The following is a 23,788-nucleotide window of genomic DNA, read 5'->3' as shown; positions in this document are numbered from 1 at the left end:
GAAAACCTACATAGATTATATCTTACTAGATGCATAAAAGGCATTTGACAAATCCTTACATTCCTGACAGAAACTCTCAGCACACATGGAATGGAAGTGGCCTCCCCACCTGAAAAGGGCAACTATGAAAACCTTAGAGCTAACATTATACTTAATGGTGAAAGAATACTTTCTCCATAGGATGAAGAACAATGCAATTGTCTACTCTTGTCACCTCTTTTCAACATTGTACTAAAAAATAAAAAAGCCTCCAGATGCCCATAAAAATGTTATACCTTTATATTCAGACAATATGATTATCTATTAAGGAAACCTGATGAGATCTAGGAAACACACACTTCTAGAACTAATAGTGAGTTTAGCAAGATTTCAGGATACAAGATCAATACACAATATCAATTTTATTTCTACACACTAACAATGAACAATCAAAAAACTTGAGTTTTCAAAACCAAGCATTCACAAAAATTTCAAAAATTAGTATTTAGGGATAAATCTGACAGAAGAAGTGATAGTCATGTACACTGAACAGTACAAAATATTGCTGAAATTAAAAAGGGCTACAAAACTATTAGAGATCTACCTTGTTCACGGCTCAGAAAACTCAATACTGCTATTACAATGGACACGTCACTAAAGATACACAGATGGGGAAATATGCACATAAAAATATGCACATCATTAGTCAGTATTAAAATAAATTAAAAACACAATGAATGTCATTATAGACCTCTAAGAATGGGAAAATATAAAAGACTCACCATAACAATGCTGGACAGGATGTGGAAACACCAGCTTTTCAACACTGCTACAATCACTTTGTAAAACAGTTTTGCAGTTTCTTAAAAAGCTAAATACACACCTATCATACTATCCAACCATTCCACTCCTAATTAAGCATATCAGAAAAAAGGAAACATATGCCCACATAAAGACTTATACACAAACATTCACCGCAGCTTTATTTGTAACATACAAAAACTGGAAACAACCCAAATGTCCATCAATAGGTGAATAAACAAATTGTGGTATATCATAACAATGGAATACTCAGTAATAAAAGGAAAAACTACTCATACACAAAACATGGATTAATCTCAAAGCTATTATGAGTGAAAGATGCCAATCCCCCCCAAAAAGAGTACATACTGTATAATTCCATTTATATAATATTCTAGAAACAGCAAATAAATATAACAGAAAGCAGATTAGAGGTTGCTTAGGGACAGAGGGAGGGAGAAACAGAAAGGAAATTACTAAGTACAAGGACAGTTTTGAGGGTGGAGGTTGTATTAACTACCTTGATTATGATGGTTTTACAGGTATATATGTATGCCAAAACTTTTCAAACTGTATAGTTTACATACATGCAGTTTATATGTCAATTATATCTCAATAAAATTTTCTTCTAATTAAAAAAATGTTAGTACATCTTTCAGAAACTTTTCTAAAGATAGGCAAAGACATATTCAGGATATTTTTCCTGTTTTTACACATCTAAGACTATGCAGATTACGTATCTTACTTTTCTCAATTATTTAACATTATATGCAAACATCTTTCTGTATTAGCAGAAATGGTTGTCTTTTTTTAAACAGCAACATAGTATACATAGTAAGGATGTACATGATTGATGGGCATTTAGGTTATTTCTAATTTGCCATTATAATGCTGTAATGAACATATTTCACATGAGCATATACACATGAGCAAAGGCTGCATTTAAAACTTTCATTTATATTGTCAAATAATCCTCTAAAAAACCTGCCTCAGAATCTACATCAAACTGTTAGAATTAATAAATTAACTTAGCAAGTCATGGAATACAAGGTAAATATACAGTAATCAATATTACTATAAGGGGCAACAACTTGAAATTGAAAAAATTCAACTACTACTTAGAATAGCTTCAAAAAAACCAAATGCCTAGAAATAAGTCCCACAAGATACCAGATCTCTACACAGAAAACTACCTTATTGAAAGAAACTAAAGATCTAAATAAATGGAGGGATATACATGTTCATTGGTTAATGGACATAATTTGGACACTAATTGTGTACAGATGTTAATTCCCACATTTACAGATTCGATAACATCCTAATAAAAATTCCAGCAGGTTTTTGTTGTTGCTGTTCTATTATTGAAATTGACAAGCTGTTTCTAAAATGTATATGGAAATGCAAAAGCCAAAGACCAACCAATGCAATCTTGAAAATCAACAAAAAACTGGAGGACTCACACTATCACATATTAAGTTATTTCAAACCTATAGTATTGCATTGGCACTAGGGAAAAATAGATCAATGGAATAATATATGGTGTTGGGTCAACTGAAAATCCATATGGAAAAATGTTTAACATCTGCCACAAAACAGATTCCAGATTAGATACAAACAATTCTTCTGGAAAAACAAGATTAATGACCTTGGGGTAGGCAAGCACTTCTTAAATAAGACATATAAAGCACTTATCTTAAAAGAAAATATGGAGAAATTGGACTATATTGCAATTAAGAACTATTCATCAAAAGGTAACAATAATTAAAATGCAGGGCACAGAATGGGAGATTAATTGCAGTAACTATTCCAATGACATTCTCTATTCCTAAGTATATAAAGATTTCCTACAAATCAATAAAATGACAACCCAACAAACATGCAAAAGTAGGTATTTAAAAGAGGGTATCTCAATGTCCAATAAACACTAAAAAGTGTTACGTTTCATTAGTCATCAGGAATATGCAAATTAACTATAGAATGAGGTACCACCACACACCTACAACGTGGGTACAACTAAAAAGCAGTGACCACATCAAGTAACAATGTAGATGCAGAGCAACTGGGATTCAGATATACTGTTGGTAAGACTGTAAAACAGAGTAACTACTTTGTAAAACTGTTTTGCAGTATCTGCTAAAGCTGAACATAAATATTCCCCATGAGCCAGTAATTTCATTTAGGTATATATGCAACATTAATGCATATATGTATATACCAAAAGACCTGTACAAGAACGTCCATAACATTTGTTAACATCCAGAAGTTGAAAATAATCCAATGGCCATCCAGACTACAGAGTGGTGTACCAATGCAACAGAACTACATAGCTGTGAAAACTATTCAGATGACATATGGTAATCCTACAAGCCTAATATTGAGAGGAAAAAATTTCTGTATGATTCCATTTATATCATGCTCAAAACAGACAAAATTAATTGATGGCAATGATCAAGATACTGGATTTAGTTGAAGGGGCAAAGGAGTAATTAATGACGGGGGGCGTAAGGGAGTCTTCAAGGATGCTGGTCCTGCTCGCTCTTGATGTAAGTGGTGGTTAAATGGTATGGTGCCCTTTGTGAAAATTAAGCTGTACACTTTTTCTTACACTTGAATATAAAACATTTTAAAAATACCAACATGTTTCCCTACATTCTCACAACAGACTAGTCAGTAAATCCAATCTTTGCCAAAGTGAAGTTGGCATCTGTTTGGATTACCTCTCCTTAATGATGTACAAGATTGAGTGAAAACATGTTTTTTAAAGGTTGTTCCTACAATTCTGCTGAAAGCAAATTCTGAGGGAATTCAGCAGTTATTGTGGCCTGTTATCACTACAAATGTGCCATTAATGGTAAGGGAAAAAGAAGCCTTAGTTGCAGACATAAGCCCTATGCTGACCTTATAGCACCAGAATTTTAAATGGCAAAGAAAGGGTCTTTGCAGAAGACCCAGAAACAAGCAAAATTAAATGGAAGCTCAAGTGCCAAGAGAGTGCCAGGAGTTTCAGCCGAATTGGAAAAATGACACCTGGGGAAACAGGGGAAAGCCTCTGGACATGATTCGTATTATCTAGGTTGTACAAGGACATACTTCTAACTTCAACTGTAGGAAGCAAATGTCCACAAAGGGACTTTTAAAAAAATACAAATTTCAGCGCTCCCTTACACACAGCAGACCTTGCATGCACAGCCCAGGAGTGAACCAATGATACAAGACCACCAAACAAAAGCATTAACTGAGAAAATACAGGGCCTAGTTCTTAAAAAGCAGGAAGAAATAGTATTTTAGCATTATTCCTACTGCAAGTGGCAAAAAACTAGTTTTACCTTAAGTTAATAAGACTTTGGTTCTCTAGAAAACTCAAGTCACAGGACAATTTCACAATCCAGTCATCACTGGCTATTTCTGTGGATTATGGCTCCACTTCTGCAAACTGAACTATTTTAATTTGTTAAGTTTTGCTCTAACTATAAAAACCGTAATTTCTAAAGCTAGATTAAAACAAATTGCCAAAAAATTAATCTAGGTAGTAAGCTTTTCTGACTCAGCCTGTTTATAGACAGCCACCTAAGAGCCATTATCTATCATTTATATTCTATTTCCTCAATTCCAATACATTTTAGTATATGTTAAAATGCTTATTAGTTTCTGAAAGGCACAGATTATTAAAGATGCTTATTTCAAAAGGTTAAAATATATTTTCTTGAAGGATCACTTTAGGATACAGAAAATGATTATTTCAGTAAAACACTAATATAGAGTTTTGACAAAGAACAGAGGTAGAATGGCTTAGTGGTTAAAAGCATAGGGTTTTTAGACATATAAACTTAACTTTGAATCCTTTACTACAGCTGTGCAGCTTTGGATACGTTCAACTTCTTCCTTATCCCAAATACGCAAAATGCAGGTGACAACTCACCTAATTATTATTGAGTACCTATGTGCCAGACTGCAGACACTAATGAGCACAGTACCTGATAACACGTTAGCTAATTCTGTTGTCATCAATTTCAAGCCTAGTAACTATAGGTATACAGAAACAGCGTTTCACTCATCTGTTGGATCCTGTATCATCACTTCCTGTAAGAACTCAAAATTCCTTGAACAACCCAACCTAAAATCTTACCAGGGATCCCCATGAACTAGTTTTCAAAAACCAATCAAGATTCATCTTTATGCCAATTTTTCAGCATGTTCACTCTTCTTTACTGTCCTAGGATAAAAGGCACAGCATAGGATTTTGCTTATACATATCCTCTCAGGTAATGTTATCTGGGCAGGAGACAAATCAGATGTTTACATTTACTCTATCAACTTCTGCTTACAATGATCTAACCTAGAGTTCATGCCTATTTTCCAGTAACTGGAGATTTGCTTTCCTGGCCATCCATACCAGAACTCAAGCATAGGTATAAAACCATGTTAGTGCTCCTAACATTTACATAACCTTGGAGTTTAAAACTTTTTTCAAACCAAGTAACTAAAAACTGTAAGTGAAGCACAAATTACATTCAAGTTGTAATGGTACAAGTTTCCATGGAAATTAACTGATCCTCAAATATGACTGTACCAGGAGTGAAAAGCTCCGCCTTCCCCGACCAGATATGAGTGACACCGTCCTTACAGGGCTGTCACCTTTCTAGTCTTCCCTGGTTGCCTTTCACTTTTTAATAAGGATCTTTCTAATGACATGTACCAACGACAGCTCTCCTTCCCAAAAGCTTTAACTGGTTTATTTTGGTGGCAGTTTTCTCTCCATGCCAGGATCGTCACATCTTTGAAATGCTCACAGTATCCCAAGTTTGCTGAACACATCATTAAGTCTACACACTAAGGAACACTTTTACTGAACAAACTCATTTAACAACCTAACTTGACCGAATCACCTTCACAAACCAGACTATTCTGTGAAGACATTATTCCTTATGTTTTAACTTGGACTCAAGTCCAAGCATTCACGAATTAAGTGTTTAGCGTGGGAGCAGCCTACAAAAACCCTGAATCCCACTAGTGGTTTCTTCAAAAATCTATGATAGAATTTTACTAATCCCTTGATGCAGCAGGCATGGAGCAATATAGGCCCTTGACCACTTTACTACCGGAAGAAAAAACATGCAAGTCTCTTGGAGGTGGCTCCAAAACAGAATATGATTTACATACAATCATCTCCATCTACCTAATGAAAAGCAATTCACAAAGACATGATGGCTTATTCTAACCACTAGCATACATTTAAGTTTAGGAAGATAAAAGGACATCAATAATCTGTTAATTTCCAAAGTCTAAATACTTCATAAACTAAGAATTTAAGCCCCATCTCAGCAATGAGTCAAGTGTGGTGGTGAAGCTGATCTTCTCATGCATTATTGATAGTGTTTTAGAGTAATCCCTTTGGAAGGAAAAGGACAGTATTTACAAATTGAAGTTATGTTTTTCTGATACAAGGAAATCTAGAAATGTATCAGAGATATACATGGAAATATTTAAGTAGAGCCATTACAATCACCATTTAAAAACAAGGCTGGAGACAACTTGCATGTCCAGAAACATCAACTGGGTAAAAAAAAAAAAAAAGTACATCAATGTTGGATGCTTGTTCAAGTTGAGATCAATCTAAATGCCTGGTATAGAATTACCTGTATTGACTAAATATACACATTGACTATCTCTGAAAGTAACTACTACTGTACACTGAGCAATTCCAGTAGGGGATCTATTATACTATTGTTTTACCAACTATACATGTACTACTGAAAATGAACTTAATCTTTTGGTGGTAGTTTGAGTGGGGAGAGAAGGGGGTAATTTTACTTCAGCCTAATGATTATTCTTACATTTAGCCTTATCTGGTTGTACAATCCAGAATTCCATGCTAGAAAATGATCCATAATTAAACCTTTTACTAAATATGCATTTGTACTTTGATTAAAACAACACTGTGCTGCTACCCAGTTTAGAAGACAGGAATGGTAATGAAGTGATGTGACTTGGATTGCTTAGTGTTTTTCACAACCAGGTTACAGGTAATTGTCCTTCAAATACATGCATCAGCCTTAGGAAACACATGTGATTTATGGGGGAAAAAAGGAAAGGTATCTTTTCACATTCAGGCAAACAATACCATCAATGTGTTCGGACTAGATATTTTATTTTAGAAAGATAAAGGATGGAGGCGTGATAATATTTGGCATTTTTAATTTAGGTTTGTTTTATTTAAGTTTAATGTTAATTCCATGCTGTGTTTCAGTAAGAACAATACAGATTCTGTATCTGTGGCTCCAGTCAGATATCCAGTAGTACAAATTAGCTTCAAGTTACACATACTGAACAAAAGAGGTTGAGCGAGCGAAGGAGGGAAAGGAGGGGCCCAGGGGGAGAGGGAAGGAGGAGAAACAAAGAATTGAACACGCATGCAGGCTTTTCCATATCACCTTCAATGCTAACCTGCTTTTCAGAGGGATAGTAAAAGTAGGCAAGAATGAGCAGCCACGGATTGTTGAACTGTTACCAGCACCATGCTTTTCAGCAACATACCAGCAGAGTTTGAAATACTTTTTACAGCAAAACCATTACAACAAACTCCCCAATCTTTAACCACCTCAAGCTAATACCCAATTAACTTTAAACATTGGTATAAAATTCGATTTAAACAATTAAGAAAGGAAATATGATACAATGCCTCTGTAATGTGACAACAACCTCTCTTAGATGCTTGCATCACCTAGAAGTCTAACGGCTTTTGAATGTATTTCCATTTCTAATGGTGACCTTGCCACATCTGGCAGGAAACAATACAGTAATGCTGAAAAAGCCTCTATGCAGTCCTGTTAGTGTCTTAAAGAACCTAAAAGCTGGGACCAGTAAAATCCACAGAAATTCACTCTTGCCTTTAAGAACTTTTTGAAAACTGTTTAAAAAAAAAAACAAAACCAACAGGGCAGGAACCTAAATTCTGAGACCAAATGTAAAAGTCAGATTTGGTGGTTCTCAGTGACAATGGGGGAATTTCCAAGAGGGCGGGATGGGAAGGAGTGGGGTGGTCAGAGATGGTTTCTCTTGTTGGCTTGTCTCACTGATTCTCATCTTCCACATCCTGCAGCGCTTCTTTGTTCTGCTCTTCACCTGTGAAGAATAATGAGTTAATTATCTCATATCAACTAATGGGGCTGTTGCAGTTATAAAGGCATCATTCCAAGCATAAAGACTCCCTATATTTGCTATTATTGGTATTAAACACAGACAAGCAAAGGACTTCTACCACCCTTGACATCTGAAATGCCTAAGCCGGGAAGTGCTGCTGGATCAAAGTCCTGAATGGTCAATAGTCAACATGTGTATCTTGGGTCAAAATACTCTTTTTCAATAACCTCACCTCTTGAAGAATCAAGAGTATTTTACCATTTTTTGCAAAATCAAATTCACCCACATAAGCTCTTATCAGAAATGCTTCAATAAAGAGAACTGAGTGGCAAAATGCTCCAAAATTGTTCTACAGTTTTAGAGGGAAAGTTCTGCTTTTATTTTTACATTTTATATCTTGGCCAGCCACATGAAACCAAAACCCAGATTTCCCAATTCAGAGTGAAACAGCATGCTCAAAGTAAACCAGACCAATGAGGTTATTAAAGAAGGGCATTTGGACCAGTTCTTTCATGCCATTTTTCTTTTCCCTTTGAACATGATTAGCCTTAGGGGTTTCAACTGCACGATGACATGCAACAGAAAGCCAGCCTATTCACTAGGGGGTTATCTACCTATTAATAAGCATTAATAAGTCAGCCATAATAAAGCATGCAGGCTTTTACTTTAAAAAAAAAGTGAAAGTATGTTCTTTTGTGCTTTAAGCTTTAACAAACCACTTACAATTCCTACAGCTACTAGTTTCAATCAAAATAACCAAAATATCAATTAATTCATCAATCATAATATGAGTTCAGACAATCCATCCATTCATACTGTTTTTGCTAAATTAGGACGGACAATGACACTGACTGCCTACAGACATAGAGCATTTATCCTGAGGAATACGTTTAAACAGTCTTTTGACTTTGATATGATAAACGATAAATGCTGTCATGTCAACAAGGGTTAAGTAAAGACAGTTTTTTAGTCATTTTAACATTTTTGTGATAAAAGCATTTGACGTGTGAACTCCAAAAAAGCACTTGTTACATGAAGATTAGAACGACAAAAATAACCACTTGCTGAGCAAAGAAAAGATGGACCACCCAATTGCTCCCAAAAAAACAATAATGTATTAAAACTTGGGAAATGATAGAAACATTCACCTCATTTTTAACAGCAATACACTGCCAAAATATGATTAACATACAAAGGAGCACACTCTAATTCACTCATAGCAACCATTAGATTTGCCAAAAGTTCCAAGTAACTTTGGCATTAAAATACTGCCAAGTCAAGTCACACCCAACTCGAGGTAGGCAAGGGTAGCAGATCATAAACATCTTAGGTTTTGCATCCTGGAATGTGTAGAACAGGCAGTTTTGTAAGCGAGAGGATGATGATACGCAGGCATGATTGATTAGTGAAGAACCAAAACTAAAAGCAGAATTCACTGTGCCATGATAATGACTTACAAAGTAGAGTTTTTAGGGAAGGAAGAGTTGGATTTTCCTTTAGGAATCTATATTGCAAGGAAAAAGGGAGGGAGAACAATCATGTGAAAGCAACATTACAAGAAAAATAAATCAAGAGAGCAGGACAAAGGAAAACATTAATGAATTAGGGGAATCAGATTTTGGTCTTTTTACTTTAAATAAACTTTATTCTAAAAAATAATCTATCCCTTTTACCTTTAAGAGGATTAAATAATATCCTCTTAAAAGGCATACAGAAGGGAAAAAAGGTTTCCCTGGATATGTATTTCTTTGCCCACTGTTTCTAGATTTCGGGAGAGAAGGGGAATGGACAAAGACACACATTTCCCTCCAGACCTGTGTATAAAGTAGTCCTCTGGCAACAGGTTAAGACAAAAGGACTGAAATCAGTTGATGATAAAAAGTGGTGATTAAAAGATAACATTCAACACACTCAGACAGACATTAACAGATTTTGCAGTTAAAAAACAAAGTGTGTAAGTAAAAGCTTATGAACCACATTCATTTCTTCCTTTAGAAACCCTAAATTCAAATTTTTGACACTATTTTCAGTTAGTTAAGAAGGAGAAAACCATCTAACTAATCCTTAAACTAAATCCAAGTAATGGCGACCTGCCTATTCCATTCTTCTACATTCAGCACTGACTGACTCTAGGCCACAGGGCCAAATTATAAAGCATGTGATACTATGCCTTATGTAAAACAGGTGAGTAATTTCCTAGTACCCACAACTTATAAATTTATATAATTTGTTCATTTTACATGGTCAAAATTTGACTACTTGAATTTTTATTGTAAAGGCAAAACTCTTAAATGAAAATTAGTCTTACTCAACCAAGTTTGATCAACTGTTCAATTAAGAAGGTGATAAGGAACTGAACCAAATGGATTTACTGTATTTCTTTAAAAACGTTTAGGATTAAAGAGAAACCTATGTTAAAATGTAATAAAACGTCTTTGTAAAAAGAACCTTCCCAACTACAAAAACATAAGTAGCTGAAAGAAGATACCCTATTTTAAAACAATCCATTTCACAAATGCTCAGTAATCAAGAAAAAGAATATCTTTAGTTCTACATAAAAAATGGAGCAATGTAAACAGTCAACTTCAATAATCAATTGTTGGCCATTAGTGACAATGAATGAGAGTAGCACTAGAAAATACAGTTTAATTCTATTTAATTTTGTAACCCAGCACATATAGTTGTAAGAGCTGGCATCAAATGTTTAAAAAAGATTATTTTAGTGCAGGTCACATTCTTTGTTATTTTTAGCCTCAAAAAATATCCCCAGAAGTCAGAGGGATTTAGCTTACTTACTACTTAGGTCAAATACCACTTACCAAACTCTCTACATGCTTTCCTTTTATCCTCACAAACAGGCAGTGAGATTTATTAGTCTTCTCTGAGCCAGGGGTAACTGTGAAGAGTCCACAGCTGTTTGGCCATTTTTAGTAGTTACTGTTAGAATACAATCTAATTTTTTATCTAGAAGGAACCTGAAGTCATTAGTTCAGGGATGTTGTTTGTTTTGAGCCCCACAGCATTGGTAGTAGTTGCCTGAAGTGCTGTGCCAGAAAGTAATCTGTTGGCTCCATCTGGCTTTGTTGGAAAAGTGTGCAAGTATGTCACATGTGACACACAGCTCAAGCCAATCTTAGTCAAATATCTAAATGCTTCATAGAACTAGTGAACTTTAGAAGCTGATTCACCTTAATCTCATGTTAGAACTATAGATTAAGTTAAAATCTGACTCTCCTTGCAGAGAAAGTAAACTGATAACATATATGCCAATACCCATTTTCAGAGGCACCTTTAGAAAGCATACTGCCTCCATAAACACAGTGCAGCACATTGGTCTGACCAAAAGAAACCTGCCAGCCTCAAGCAGTGCAACATATGCTTCAGTCTGGGTAATATATTCTTGAAGGATATGCAGCTAAAAATGACAACACCCTTTCTACTCCCCATAAACACTACCAACAACCATAAAACCTTCATGGTCACATCACACTAGTTTTGTCCTCCAACCTCTTCAATGATCTAACGTGGATATAAAAGATTCTTTGGAAATGGGCAGAATAAAATCACCTTATATTAATATCAACCTATGTGACGTATTTGGGCTTTTACATTTAGAATAAAGATTAAGCAAGCACCACACCACCACCACAAGATTAAGTTTTCTAAAATACTCTAGTAACTCTTCACAACTGAAAACTCTAAAAACATTAGAACAGAGACTCTACTCCACCAGATCTTTTAAATAAGGACTTAAGGGCAGGACATTTAATTTGTTCTACAGAATTCAGAGGGTAAAATCAGTTCCTGTGTGAAAAAATTTCCACACAGAGAAGATGCTTCATAAATATCTATGGACACCATCTAGTTTTAACCTGAGGATAGCCACTCAGCCAAACAAGGGATCATGACATTCAAACACAGTTAAACTTAGACCCCTAAATTAAATCTGAAGAAGATAAAATGAACTGCTTCCCCTTCCTCCACATTTCAAAATACACTGTGAGAGAAGAGGTAAACTAAGTCTAGCAAATATGTTATTTAGAGGTAACACTTTTAAAACTTTAATATTAAAAAATGATCTCCTTTTCCAAACAGGTATTTTCCTTTATCATCTTACTGCCCAAAATGGAAGACTGTACTTTGATATTTCCTAAAGGTAGTAATTAAAATTTGGTAGCATGGAAGATAGGCTGTTAAGTCTAAACTGTAGCTTAGATAACTGAAGGAGACACATGTAACTTGTTTTCTTACCATCACCCTGCATGTCTGAAGTCCATAGTGTCAGATTATCACGTAACAACTGCATGATAAGTGTAGAGTCCTTATAGCTTTCTTCACTCAGCGTATCCAGTTCTGCAATTGCATCATCAAAAGCTGCTTTTGCCAACCTGCAAGTATTTATATTAATTACAAAAATGAAGTCAAAAACAGAATCAGAAATGACAAATTACACTACCAATCTTTTATTCAGTTATCCCACAGTATGTAATTTTAACACCAAATACCTGGGTTTAGACACTGGAATAAAGGAAAAGCAGATGTATTTGATGAAAATTAACCTTCTATTTAATTTGTATTGTAGCAACTTTTGGATCACCACTTTTGAATAATGCTTTCAACAAGTCTATCAGTATACAGAATATATAGGCTAAATTCCATCCTAAACCACCACCAAAATATATGCATAATAAAGGTATTGTCAAGTTCTAGTCCACAACTCTTAATAAAGCTTTAGGGCAAAAAGAGAAAAATATGGACAATATCTCAGTTTAATTCAATAGAATTTAATGTTAATGGAAGCAAGGAAGCAAAATAAAAGACAACACAGAACTTAAGGAAAATGAGCATACAAGCAAGCCATTTACTGCAATTTAAAAGAAACAAAATTCATTATTTACTGAGTACTTTGCACACCAAGTGATGCTGGACACTGGTGGGGAAACAGAAAAGAGGGGAAAAGACAAAAACACCTAGGAATAGAAAACTGACACATAAATATTATAAAAGAAATTATGAAATTCTGGAGAAAACACTTCAGAAGCTCAAGAGGAAGCAAATGGGGAAGTTAAATTTGACAGGCAGGAAAAGAGCAAATGCATAAACAAAGGCACAAAGATGACTAAAGTTGAAGCTATCTATGTGTGAGGCAACCAGACTGGAAAATTATAATTCAAGATTCAACCAGTATTTTCAGCTAAACACACAGCTATAGCTTCTTCACTTAAGACCTTTATCTGGACAAATTCAACTAGCAATTCAGAATTTTTTAGATGGTTTAATATTGGTTTTGCATTCAAATGAATCCACCTTACATCAGGTGAATCTCCCATCATGGAATATCTGATTCCTATATACTCAAGCACACTGAAGTAACAAAGGACAAATACATTATTTCGATTATATGAGATACTTAAAATAGGCAAATTCATGAAGACTGAAAGCAGAGATTTATCAGGAGCTGGGGAAGAAGGGAATATGGAGATGTATTGCTTTGTGGTTAGTTTCAAGGTAATGAAAAGGTTTTAGAAATACAGTGGTGACAGTCACATGGTATTGTGCAGACTAAGTGCCATTAAATTATACACTTAATGGTTAGAATGGTAAATTTCATGTTATGTATGTTCTACCTTAAGTTTTAAAAAGAAACTACTATGTATATAAAGGTATTTCTTAAATTTGTATCCATATCAAAAAGTGGGAATAATCTGAAGTATAAACATGAAAATAGCCTAACCATCTATAAGACAGAAAACTTTACATTAAAACAGAAAGTACAAAATGATATGTACACTAAGGGAGGAACTATATTAAAAATACACCTAACAAAGGCTGAGAGCTAATATACAAAAACGAAGACAATTCTATTTTAACTACTCTCACTCCCTTTCTCCCACTCTCTAAACAAGCTAAAGATTCCTTTCAACCTACCAACTGAGTTTTACCCCATCAACATAATTTTCCTAAGTGCCATCCTGGTGTACTGAGATAGGTCTTTCAAAAGCAGTTTCATTAAAAGCCAAGAAAGAATTCTGTATTACATGGCCAAGCCTACAAAAGCAGTCCCAGGAAACAAGACAGAAAAACAAGTTCTCCTTTGTAACCTTTCTAACTTTCAGTGAGAATTTTGTTCTCTTCCACAACTTACCTGCAAGCACGGTCAGGGGAATTAAGGATTTCATAGTAGAATACAGAAAAATTGAGAGCAAGACCTAAGCGAATGGGATGCGTTGGTGGAAGTTCTGTCATTGCAATATCACTAGCAGCTTTATAAGCCACTAGACTATTCTCTGCAGCCTCCTTTCTGTCATTTCCTGTGGCAAATTCAGCCAGATACCTGTGGTAGTCCCCTTTCCTAAACAAAACAAAACCAAAAAAACAGAATTAGGAATAATGCTCTTTAGATGAAAATAAACTAAAAAATTTTCTGTATTATATAAAATGTGACAAAAATATAGTTAAAAGCAGGTATACTTCCAATAATTTTAAAAAGTCTATTTCAAAAATATTGACTAGTTTTTTTCTCTTCTGAGTTCATATTGCCATATATAAGCAAAATCCTAGAGAAGTCAACTGAAAAGCCTGAAAAAAGAAAAGACATCCCCTGATAGACTAGAATTAAATATGAAAAGTGGTTCCAAAAAATCGCACAACAGTTTCATTAATCATGAAATAAAACTTCTAAATAAAATGTTAAGACTGAACTATCCAATGGCATTGCTGTATCTGGGCAGAGCCCAGTACAAGCAAATGAAACCAATCAGGTAAAGCAAAACTTAGAACATTTTTACAGCTAATAGTCTGACCATCTTAAATGCAAAAATAGCATTAATTGTTCATTAGCAGTGAACTTGCAAATGAGTATTCAAATTTAAGTTCTCAGAATCACTCCTCCCACTTAACTATTATTTCAACATTTAACAACTCTTCTTAGATAGAAACTGAAAACATACACAAAAAGTGATGATTCTAAGAGGGCAAACATTTAATCTGACATTTTCCCTTCTAATATAGAACCTACATTTTATAATAGAAAACCTTGGACTCGCCAGTGTTAGCTGCTGGAATGAGGTGTTTGTCCAGTACATCCAGAATATCACAACAGATTAACTTTAGCTCAGTCTCAACCTGAAAAAATAAAGTCAAAAACTGTGTAAGTCTAAGAAATTATATGAATTATCACACATTCAACGCCTCTGGTTTTGAGGAAGATAACCACCTTAAACAGAATATATACATTTCTTTCCAAAACCCCTTTTACCTCTCCTGATACAAACACAGACAAAAGTTGACTCCAGGTTACTATAGAAATTATTTTTTTCTACATGCTATTAACTGCTTAAAAAAAACAAACAAAAAACTCATAGTTCAGATACAAAACTGAAAGTAACACTGATTACCACTTGCTAAGTGCTGTGCACTTATGTTAGTTTCTTTAATGAGTAGCAACTATTATCTCCATTTACAGGGGAAAACAAAGATTCCAGTATTTGACCAAAGATCACCAAATTAAAAACTTAAAAGGGGTAGAGCTAGGATTTAAACCCAGGCAAGGATGCACACCTAAGGTCAGTTTTTAAGGGATAAAAACTTGAATAAAACTTCAAGTTTATGCATTCTGCCACCAGTGCTCACATTCCTAACAATTACTATGCTCAACAGCCAATCACTTTACTGGTAGACATCAGTTATGGCAGCTATGACACTAAAGATTTGTATACCACAGTAAATACTGCCACTCATCTTAATTTATCTTGCCAAAAATTCAAAACAAGCACTCATACTCTCCATTTTCTATTAATTTATGGTGACACTGCTGAACTTTCCCAAGTTTTTCTTATGCCCTCTGGAACCTTCTTTCCATTATAAATAGTTCTCCCACTCTCCCTTCTCCTATAATCTTGTCATGATCCTAAATAAAACTATCTTTTTCCTGAATAAACTACTTCCCTTGTGGCTTTCTGAGTATTAACTACTAATAGGAGAATGATGATTTCTGAATTCTCTCAGCTCCTCACAGACTCCATGATTACTCACCTATTATTCCAAACCCCCCTCATCACCTTGGAAGCTCATCTTCTATGTTCTAATTTCTCAATTTCTGTCATTAGAGATCTCCACAGGCCCTTCTTCATCCACATTCACTGAGTACCTACAGCCTACCTCTCCAATTCCTAGTATCACAAGATTTTCCTTTCAATACACTGGACACTTAAGCACTTGCTCTGAAATACATGACCTTCACTTGTCAATACCCCTAAAACTGTGCTAATCTATCATAGAAGTCTTAGATTCTAGTAGTTCCCTAATGGAATAACTTCCTTTACTTCTACCATGCCTACTTAAGGACACAGGAAGACCTCCAGCCTCTTGAATCTTTTATCTTCCAGCAATTTATCAGTCCCACTCTTTGCTCCAATTCCTTCCTTTCCTTCTTAAAACAAATTCCACAACCTAACAGACTTTCTCTCTTCAGCACTTTCAGATTTCTCATTTCCTCATCCCTCTGAAACACCAAATTTGTCCACTGATAATCAATATTCTCTGTTCCAACATATTTGAGGATAATGGTCACACTGACACAGCTCACCATCTTGTATGTGACCCCTGGTGTGTTACTTTTATCACTCAGAACCTCACATTTCCCAAATATAAGATGTAATATCTAATCTTACCCTGTACAGGGTTAAAGAGATTAAATATATTATCTTGCACAATACCTCTTCAATGCAGAACACAGTGCCCAGAATAATGGGAGGTAGTCAATAGATGCAGGTTTTCCCTTTCCCTCCCCCTACCAAACTCTCTCTCTCTCCATGCTGCATTGTGCCCACTTCTGTCATTTCCCTAACTGTACTTTTAAGTGTGTTTATATGTTTCTCTCTTCCACTAGATCAGCTTCTCAACAGTAGCACTACTGACAATCTGGGATAGATAATTCTGTGAGGGACTGTCCTATGTGTAATAGGGTGTTTAGCAGTATCCCTGTCTCTCTACCCACTAGATGCCAAGAGCATCCTCCAAACTGCGACAACCAAAAATGTCTCCAGGCATTGCCAATGTCCACGGAGATGCAAAGAATCATTTCTGGTTGAGAACCACTGCACTAGATCAATGGCTATCAAAGTTTCCATTAAAACCCACATTAAAAAATAAAAATCACATGTATACACACACACACACACACACACACACACACACATATTATGCAAAACTAACTTTTTGAAATATTGTCTAACATCCTCTGGTATTTTCTATTGTATTAAAAAAAAAGCAATGACTAGACTGTCTATAACAATAGTAGACTGTACCTGTCTCATCTTTGCACCCACAGCACCTAGAAAATTGTGTGGTATGCAAAAAGCACACAAATATTTGTTGAATTGCACTGAATGGTAATTTCACTCACTCAATTAAGTACTTTGCAGTAAAAATAAATTAAACCAGTTCTCTACTTGTGAGGTGGTCACAAGTGACCACCACACCCTTTGCAGCTTCCAGGGAAAAAAGTTCAACTCTGTCCTGAAATATTGTATAGCTTCTAATTCCTAATCCAAGTAAAAGGTGCAAAGCCATTAAAATATATGTATTTGGCTATGATCTAAAATGTCCAAGCCCTAAAGCATCTTTCTTTAAAGATTCTAGGATATGACAATCTTACCATTTGCCGATATTCCCGAATCATTTTTAGTTTGTCTTCTCCTCCCTTGTTTTCTTCTTTCTGTTCAATGCTGCTGATTATTCTCCAGGAAGCTCTTCTAGCTCCAATCACATTTTTATAAGCAACAGATAGGAGGTTTCTTTCTTCCACTGTCAACTCCACATCCATCCCTGCTACTTTCTTCATTGATTCCACCATTTCTATAAATGAAAAGCAAAACCAGACCTTATAAAATTAAGTTTTGGTTTTTGTAACACATCCCTTCATAATAGGTCTTTTTTCTCTCAAGCTAATATAAAATAGAAATTAAGAATTCTAACAAACTTAACTTTACAACTATCAAAACTAGTATGAGTAAAACACTTAAAACATGCAAAGGAAGGAAGTGCCTAGAATAAGAGAATCTGGAACATAAGCTTATAGAATCAGAACTTTACCAATACCTAGTATAATTTAGTATGGTTTGGATGCATCTCTCATATTAAATAAGGGAATAGGAACATACACCTACCCGTTTCCAAATAAAAAGAACTGAGCTGGCAATTTAAGACAAATTAAAATTTTACATGTTCTAAAATGTATTTTCTTACAAATGAATTATTTCACAATAAGTAAATTGTATTTACAAAAAAAGTCATGGGAAGAAAGGGAGTTCATTCATACAGCAAACATATACCAAGCATTTGGTTAATCACAAACACAAACCAAACCTGTCTGAACGCTTTCCATCATTCTTCCTTTAGAAAGGTACTACTACCTACCTCCTATGAATTCTTTCACTAGCAAAACTTTTGATGGTTCCTTTTTGTAACCACTAGGTGGCGAGCAATGAAAGGGGCCCACATAAACTTGAGAGATCCCACCAGGTATAGGAAAAAATAGGTAATACAATGCATGTGAATGAAATCCAAGAACCCAAAAACAGCTCAATCAACACTAACTGAATAAATATATTAAAGAAAACTACACTTTTATTAAAGACTAAATGCCATATTACCATGTGATTCTCCAACTTTACTGATTTCTCCTTTGGTTGAGACCCAAGAACATGCATTTTAACAAGTTCACTTAGCATATTAGTAACACTCTTAAAAGTTTATCACACCTCTGAAGGTATGATGCAGTGACTTTATCAAATAGTGCTTAATGGTTAAATTATGCATTATCGCTGGAAAACGTCTGTTGCAAAAAATTGTCTTTTCAGAGTATTCAGGAAGTTAATAGAAACAGTAAGATGGTACGGTCTTTAGAAAGCTATTAGTTCTTATACATAAAACACCCTAACACTCACCAATTCCACTCCTAGGTATTATATTACCCAAGGGAAATAAAAATGTATCTTCATGAAGACATTCACACAAATTTTCACAGCGACTCTATGAGTAATATCTACAAGGTGAAAACAACTACAATGTCAATCTATACAATGGAAGAGTAAGTACAAAAAAAAACCAATATGATACAAGTAACATGGCTGAATTTCAAAAACATCACGCTAACTGAAAAAAGCCAGACAAAAAGACTGTATGATTCCACTTATGTCAAGTTACAGAAAACACAAAACTAAAAACAGAAGGTAAATGGTTACACTAAGGTATAGAGGACAACTGAGGGACTTCTGTGAAAAGGAGCACAAAGCAAATTTTGGGGGTTATAGAATTATTCTACTGTGGTGGTTACACAACTGAATACATTTATCAGAAGTTACTGAATTATAATGTAGAAATAGCGTATTTATAAATTATACCTCAGTAAAGGTATTTTTTAAATGTGATTCTGAAACAATAAGTATTAGGTGAATGGTAATAAAGATGGTTGATTAATTTGAAACTTTATTTTAAACCAGTTGTGGAAAAAATGCTAAATTTAAGGGCTTGTAAGAGAGTATTTCAAGCTTAAAAAACATCCCAGAAGTTAACCATTAATTCATTTTCTAAACTGGTCCCGACAAAGCAATAAAGTAACTTAGCTACAATGAAAAGACCATTCATTCTTTTAAATTACAGGACTCTGCATAACATTAATATGGAAACACTCAAACACAACTATCTAATACCACCAAAAACTTAACAATGATTTACCTCTGAATACTATCCCAGATGCTTAGATTTTCTTCACTTCCCTATGCTTTAAATTTTTTCAACAATGAACATTCAATATTTTTACAACGTGAGGGGGGAATATATATAAAACACTCAATGGTATTCTACCATCCCAGATTCAATTTAGAAAATCAGAAGATAAAGCACAAAGACTGTGGTTAACTACAGAAACAGCAGTTATATGCTTTTATTAAAATAACTGCTTTCCTGATCAGTATATCACATACAATTCACCCATTTAAAATGTACAATTCGGTCACTTTTAGCATATTCACAGAATTGCGCAACCATCACGAAAATCTGTTTTAGAACATTTTCATCACCGAGAAATGCTCCATACCCATCAGCAGCCACTCCCCATATACCTCCAACCCTGAGCCCTAAAAGCAACCACCATTCTACTTTCCATCTCAACAGATTTACCTATTCTGGACATTTCATAATCTAGAACTATATAGTATACTATCTTCTGTGATCGGCTTCTTTCACCTAGTATGTTTCAAGGCTCATCCACAATGCAGCACCTAGCAGTATTTCACTTACAATATGGATATACTGCATGTTATTTATCCATTCATAAGTTAACAGACTCTGGACTGAATTTCCACTTTTTAATTATGAATACTGCTATGAACATTTATGTAATTATGTACGTTTCTTGAATACACTGTATTAACTAGGAGTTTTACACTTTTACATTCCCACCAGCAATACAGGAGGATTTGAACATTTGTGTAATTATATGCTATGAACATTATGTAATTATATAAGTTTCTTGAATACACTGTATTAACTAGGAGTTTTACCACTTTTACATTCCCACCAGCAATACAGGAAGATTTGAACTTCTCCATACTCTCAACAACACTTTTGTCAGTCTTCGGTTTTGGTTTGGTTTTAAATACTCATCCTTGTGGGTGTGAACTGGTATCTCATATGACTTGACTTGTATTTCCTTGATGGCTAGTTATGTTGGGCACCTTTTCATGTGCTTATTGGCTGTTATGTGTTTTTTGGAAAATATCTCTTCAGATGCTTTGCCCATTTTTTTAATGATTTATCTGACTTTTTATTACTGTGAGTTATAGGGGTTACTTACTTTTAAAAACCCCAACTATTCTTCTTAGCCCTTCAGCTCCAGAAATTTCTCCATTCCTGAAGGTAGTAGATTAAGGGATACTCAGAAGAGTAAAGAGCTTCTTACTACCCCTAAAGTTCTGCAACCAGTGCTTTCCACCAATACTTGTACAAACTGTAACTATAATGAAGCTCTCATGATAACACTGGCATCATCCCTATCCTTTTAATACCACCAACAAAACATGGTGGTCCTACAGCTACATGTAAGAGAATGAAACTGATCACTGTCTAACCCCATACACAAAAGCAAATTCAAAATGGATCAAAGACTTGAACGTAAGTCATGAAACCATAAAACTCTTAGGAAAAAACATAGGCAAAAATCTCTTAGACATAAACATGAGTGACCTCTTCTTGAATATATCTCCCCAGGCAAGGGAAACAAAAGCAAAAATGAACAAGTGGGACTATATCAAGCTGAAAAGCTTCTGTACAGCAAAGGACACCATCAATAGAACAAAAAGGTACCCTACAGTATGGGAGAATATATTCGTAAATGACAGATCTGATAAAGGGGTTGACATCCAAAATATATAAAGAGCTCATGCACCTCAACAAACAAAAAGCAAATAATCCAATTAAAAAATGGGCAGAGGAGCTGAATAGACAGTTCTCTAAAGAAGAAACTCAGATGGCCAACAGACACATGAAACGATGCTCCACATCGCTTGTCATCAGAGAAATGCAAATTAAAACCACAATGAGATATCACCTCACACCAGTAAGGATGGCTACCATCCAAAAGACAAACAACAAATGTTGGACAGGTTGTGGAGAAAGGGGAACCCTCCTACACTGCTGGTGGGAATGTAAATTAGTTCAACCATTGTGGAAAGCAGTATGGAGGTTCCTCAAAATGCTCAAAATAGAAATACCATTTGACCCAAGAATTCCACTCCTTGGAATTTGCCCTAAGAATACAGCAGCCCAATTTTAAAAAGACAGATGCACCCCTATGTTTATTGCAGCACTATTTACAATAGGCAAGAAATGGAAGCAACCTAAGTGTCCATCAGTAGATGAATGGATAAAGATGTGGCACATATACACAATGGAATGTTTTTCAGCCATAAGAAGAAAACAAATCCTACCATTTGCAACAGCATGGATGGAGCTAGAGGGTATTATGCTCACTGAAATAAGTCAGGCGGAGAAAGACAAATACCAAATGATTTCACTCATATGTGAAGTATAAGAACAAAGAAAAACTGAAGGAACAAAATAGCAGCAGTACCACAGAACCCAAGAATGGACTAACAGTTACCAAAGGGAAATAGACTGGGAAGAATGGAAGGGAAGGGAGGGATAAGGGTGGGGAAGAAGAAAGCATGTATAGTGTTTTGGGGGGGTATGGGGAGGGCTGTACAACACAGAGAAGACAGGTGGTGATTATACAGCATCTTGCTACGCTGATGGACAATGACTGTAATGGGGTGTGGGGGAGGGACTTGGTGAAGGGTGGAGCCTGGTAAACAGTGTTCTTCATGTAATCGTAGATTAATGATAGCAAAAATTTTAAAAAATTAAAAAAACATAGTGGTCCTAACCATAATGTACCCCAAAACTGTATGTGAAAGCTGATTTATCTGAAACTCTAGACTGGCCTCACCCTTAAAACCTCCATCAGCAGAGAGGACTAACACCAATTGTAACCACACAAATTTCTCACCATAAAGAGTATTTCATAAAATCACCTTTGCAGCAACTATTTTATTAATGTGATCTAAGCATTTTGGGGATGGGAGAAGGCTGCCAAATCTTATGTAGCAGATGTGAGCATGATTTATGAACCTGAGAACTGCAGCTCTTGGTTCAATCACTACTTGCAGATGGACAGGCAGTTTGGACAAAATATCTGGGACTTTTGAAAGTTTGGGGACAATGAGTACCTGACTAAAAATCACTACTGTTAAAAAAAGAAATTCTTAAACACATAATCCCAACAACTCACAAAGAGCATCTTAAACATACTAATAGTCTATATGGTTCCAGGTAATTTCCTCTTCATTGCACGGTAACAGCCTAGTTAGATATCCTATTTAGGCAGTTCAATTAGACAGCCTGCCTCTATTTGTTACTGTACTAACCTAATAGAAGGAAAGTCAAATGTTTGTCACTGAATTTTAGGTTTGCTTTTTGGTTTTGCTGGTTGGAAGTATTTACATATTCAGTAAACTCATTCACAAGTAAAACACTTGGTCTCAGGCATTGTTCCAAATGCTCTGCCTGTATTAATGCATCTAGTCTCAAACAGATGTTTGAAGTAGGTACCACTCTTATTCCCATTTCACATGAATCTAAGGAATATTACTTGCTCAAAATCACAAATTCAATGGATTACAACCCAGATAATGACTCCAGAGTTTATGGCTGATAGAACCAAAGACTCTATAGTCCTTTCTTGACAATTTCAGTAATCTTTTTCTTTCTGCAGCCCATTTTATTTGGTAGAAAATTTAGTTACATCAATTCCTTTAAAAGTCTGAGACCAAAGAATCTTGAAGGTCTGAGGTCTGTTCACTAAATTATGAAGGGGCATTTAGTATAGGTGTCCTGTGTTATCACACAAAGTTCCTATACATTCAAATAGTATTTGTAATAAATAAGACTGGCATCTATAGGGACTTATAATATGAAGTATCTAGTATTTATATGATCTGATCTAGTACTACATGATCTAATATTACATGATAGTATTATACGTTTGAATCTTGCACATAAAATGACTAAAAGAGAACCAACACCATCCATAATGTAAGAGTCAGGGTATTTGGGGATATTCTGCAGTCGAGAAGCTTTACTGATTCATCTGTTACAGACTGTCAAGAAAAGGCAAGCAGAATGTGTAGGTTTATAATCTTTTATACAGAAAAGTAACTTGTTGGTGTAAAGGGGGGTAGAATGAACTCATCAAAGCGATCTGTAACAGAGGCTAGAAAAGTGCTGCTTTATATAATAACCAGATGTG

The 23,788-nt window shown here is 35.1% G+C and overlaps 1 protein-coding gene across 4 annotated transcripts in view; it reads right to left on the bottom strand.

Moving 5' to 3' along the window:
• Window positions 1-6,958: 6,958 nt before the first annotated feature.
• YWHAE (tyrosine 3-monooxygenase/tryptophan 5-monooxygenase activation protein epsilon) overlaps window positions 6,959-23,788 on the bottom strand; it is a 40,102-nt gene continuing 23,272 nt past the window's right edge. For 3 of the 4 annotated variants that reach the window (XM_017656172.3, XM_017656176.3, XM_073235056.1), the window contains 5 exons: window positions 17,579-17,778; window positions 14,939-15,045; window positions 14,066-14,272; window positions 12,172-12,308; window positions 6,959-7,902 (listed from right to left, as the gene is read on the bottom strand). In XM_017656172.3, coding sequence (XP_017511661.1) covers window positions 7,850-7,902; window positions 12,172-12,308; window positions 14,066-14,272; window positions 14,939-15,045; window positions 17,579-17,778 — 704 coding nt within the window. In that variant the 3' untranslated portion in view covers window positions 6,959-7,849. Of the gene's footprint in view, window positions 7,903-9,377; window positions 9,425-12,171; window positions 12,309-14,065; window positions 14,273-14,938; window positions 15,046-17,578; window positions 17,779-23,788 lie in introns of all 4 variants that reach the window. The other variant, XM_017656173.3, reaches the window with a different exon arrangement.

The sequence above is a fragment of the Manis javanica genome, chromosome 4 (genome assembly GCF_040802235.1).
Source record: "Manis javanica isolate MJ-LG chromosome 4, MJ_LKY, whole genome shotgun sequence".
NCBI classification, from domain to species: domain Eukaryota; kingdom Metazoa; phylum Chordata; class Mammalia; order Pholidota; family Manidae; genus Manis; species Manis javanica.
Note: the sequence above shows the minus strand (reverse complement) of the source record. Positions and strands in the feature narration are given on the sequence as shown.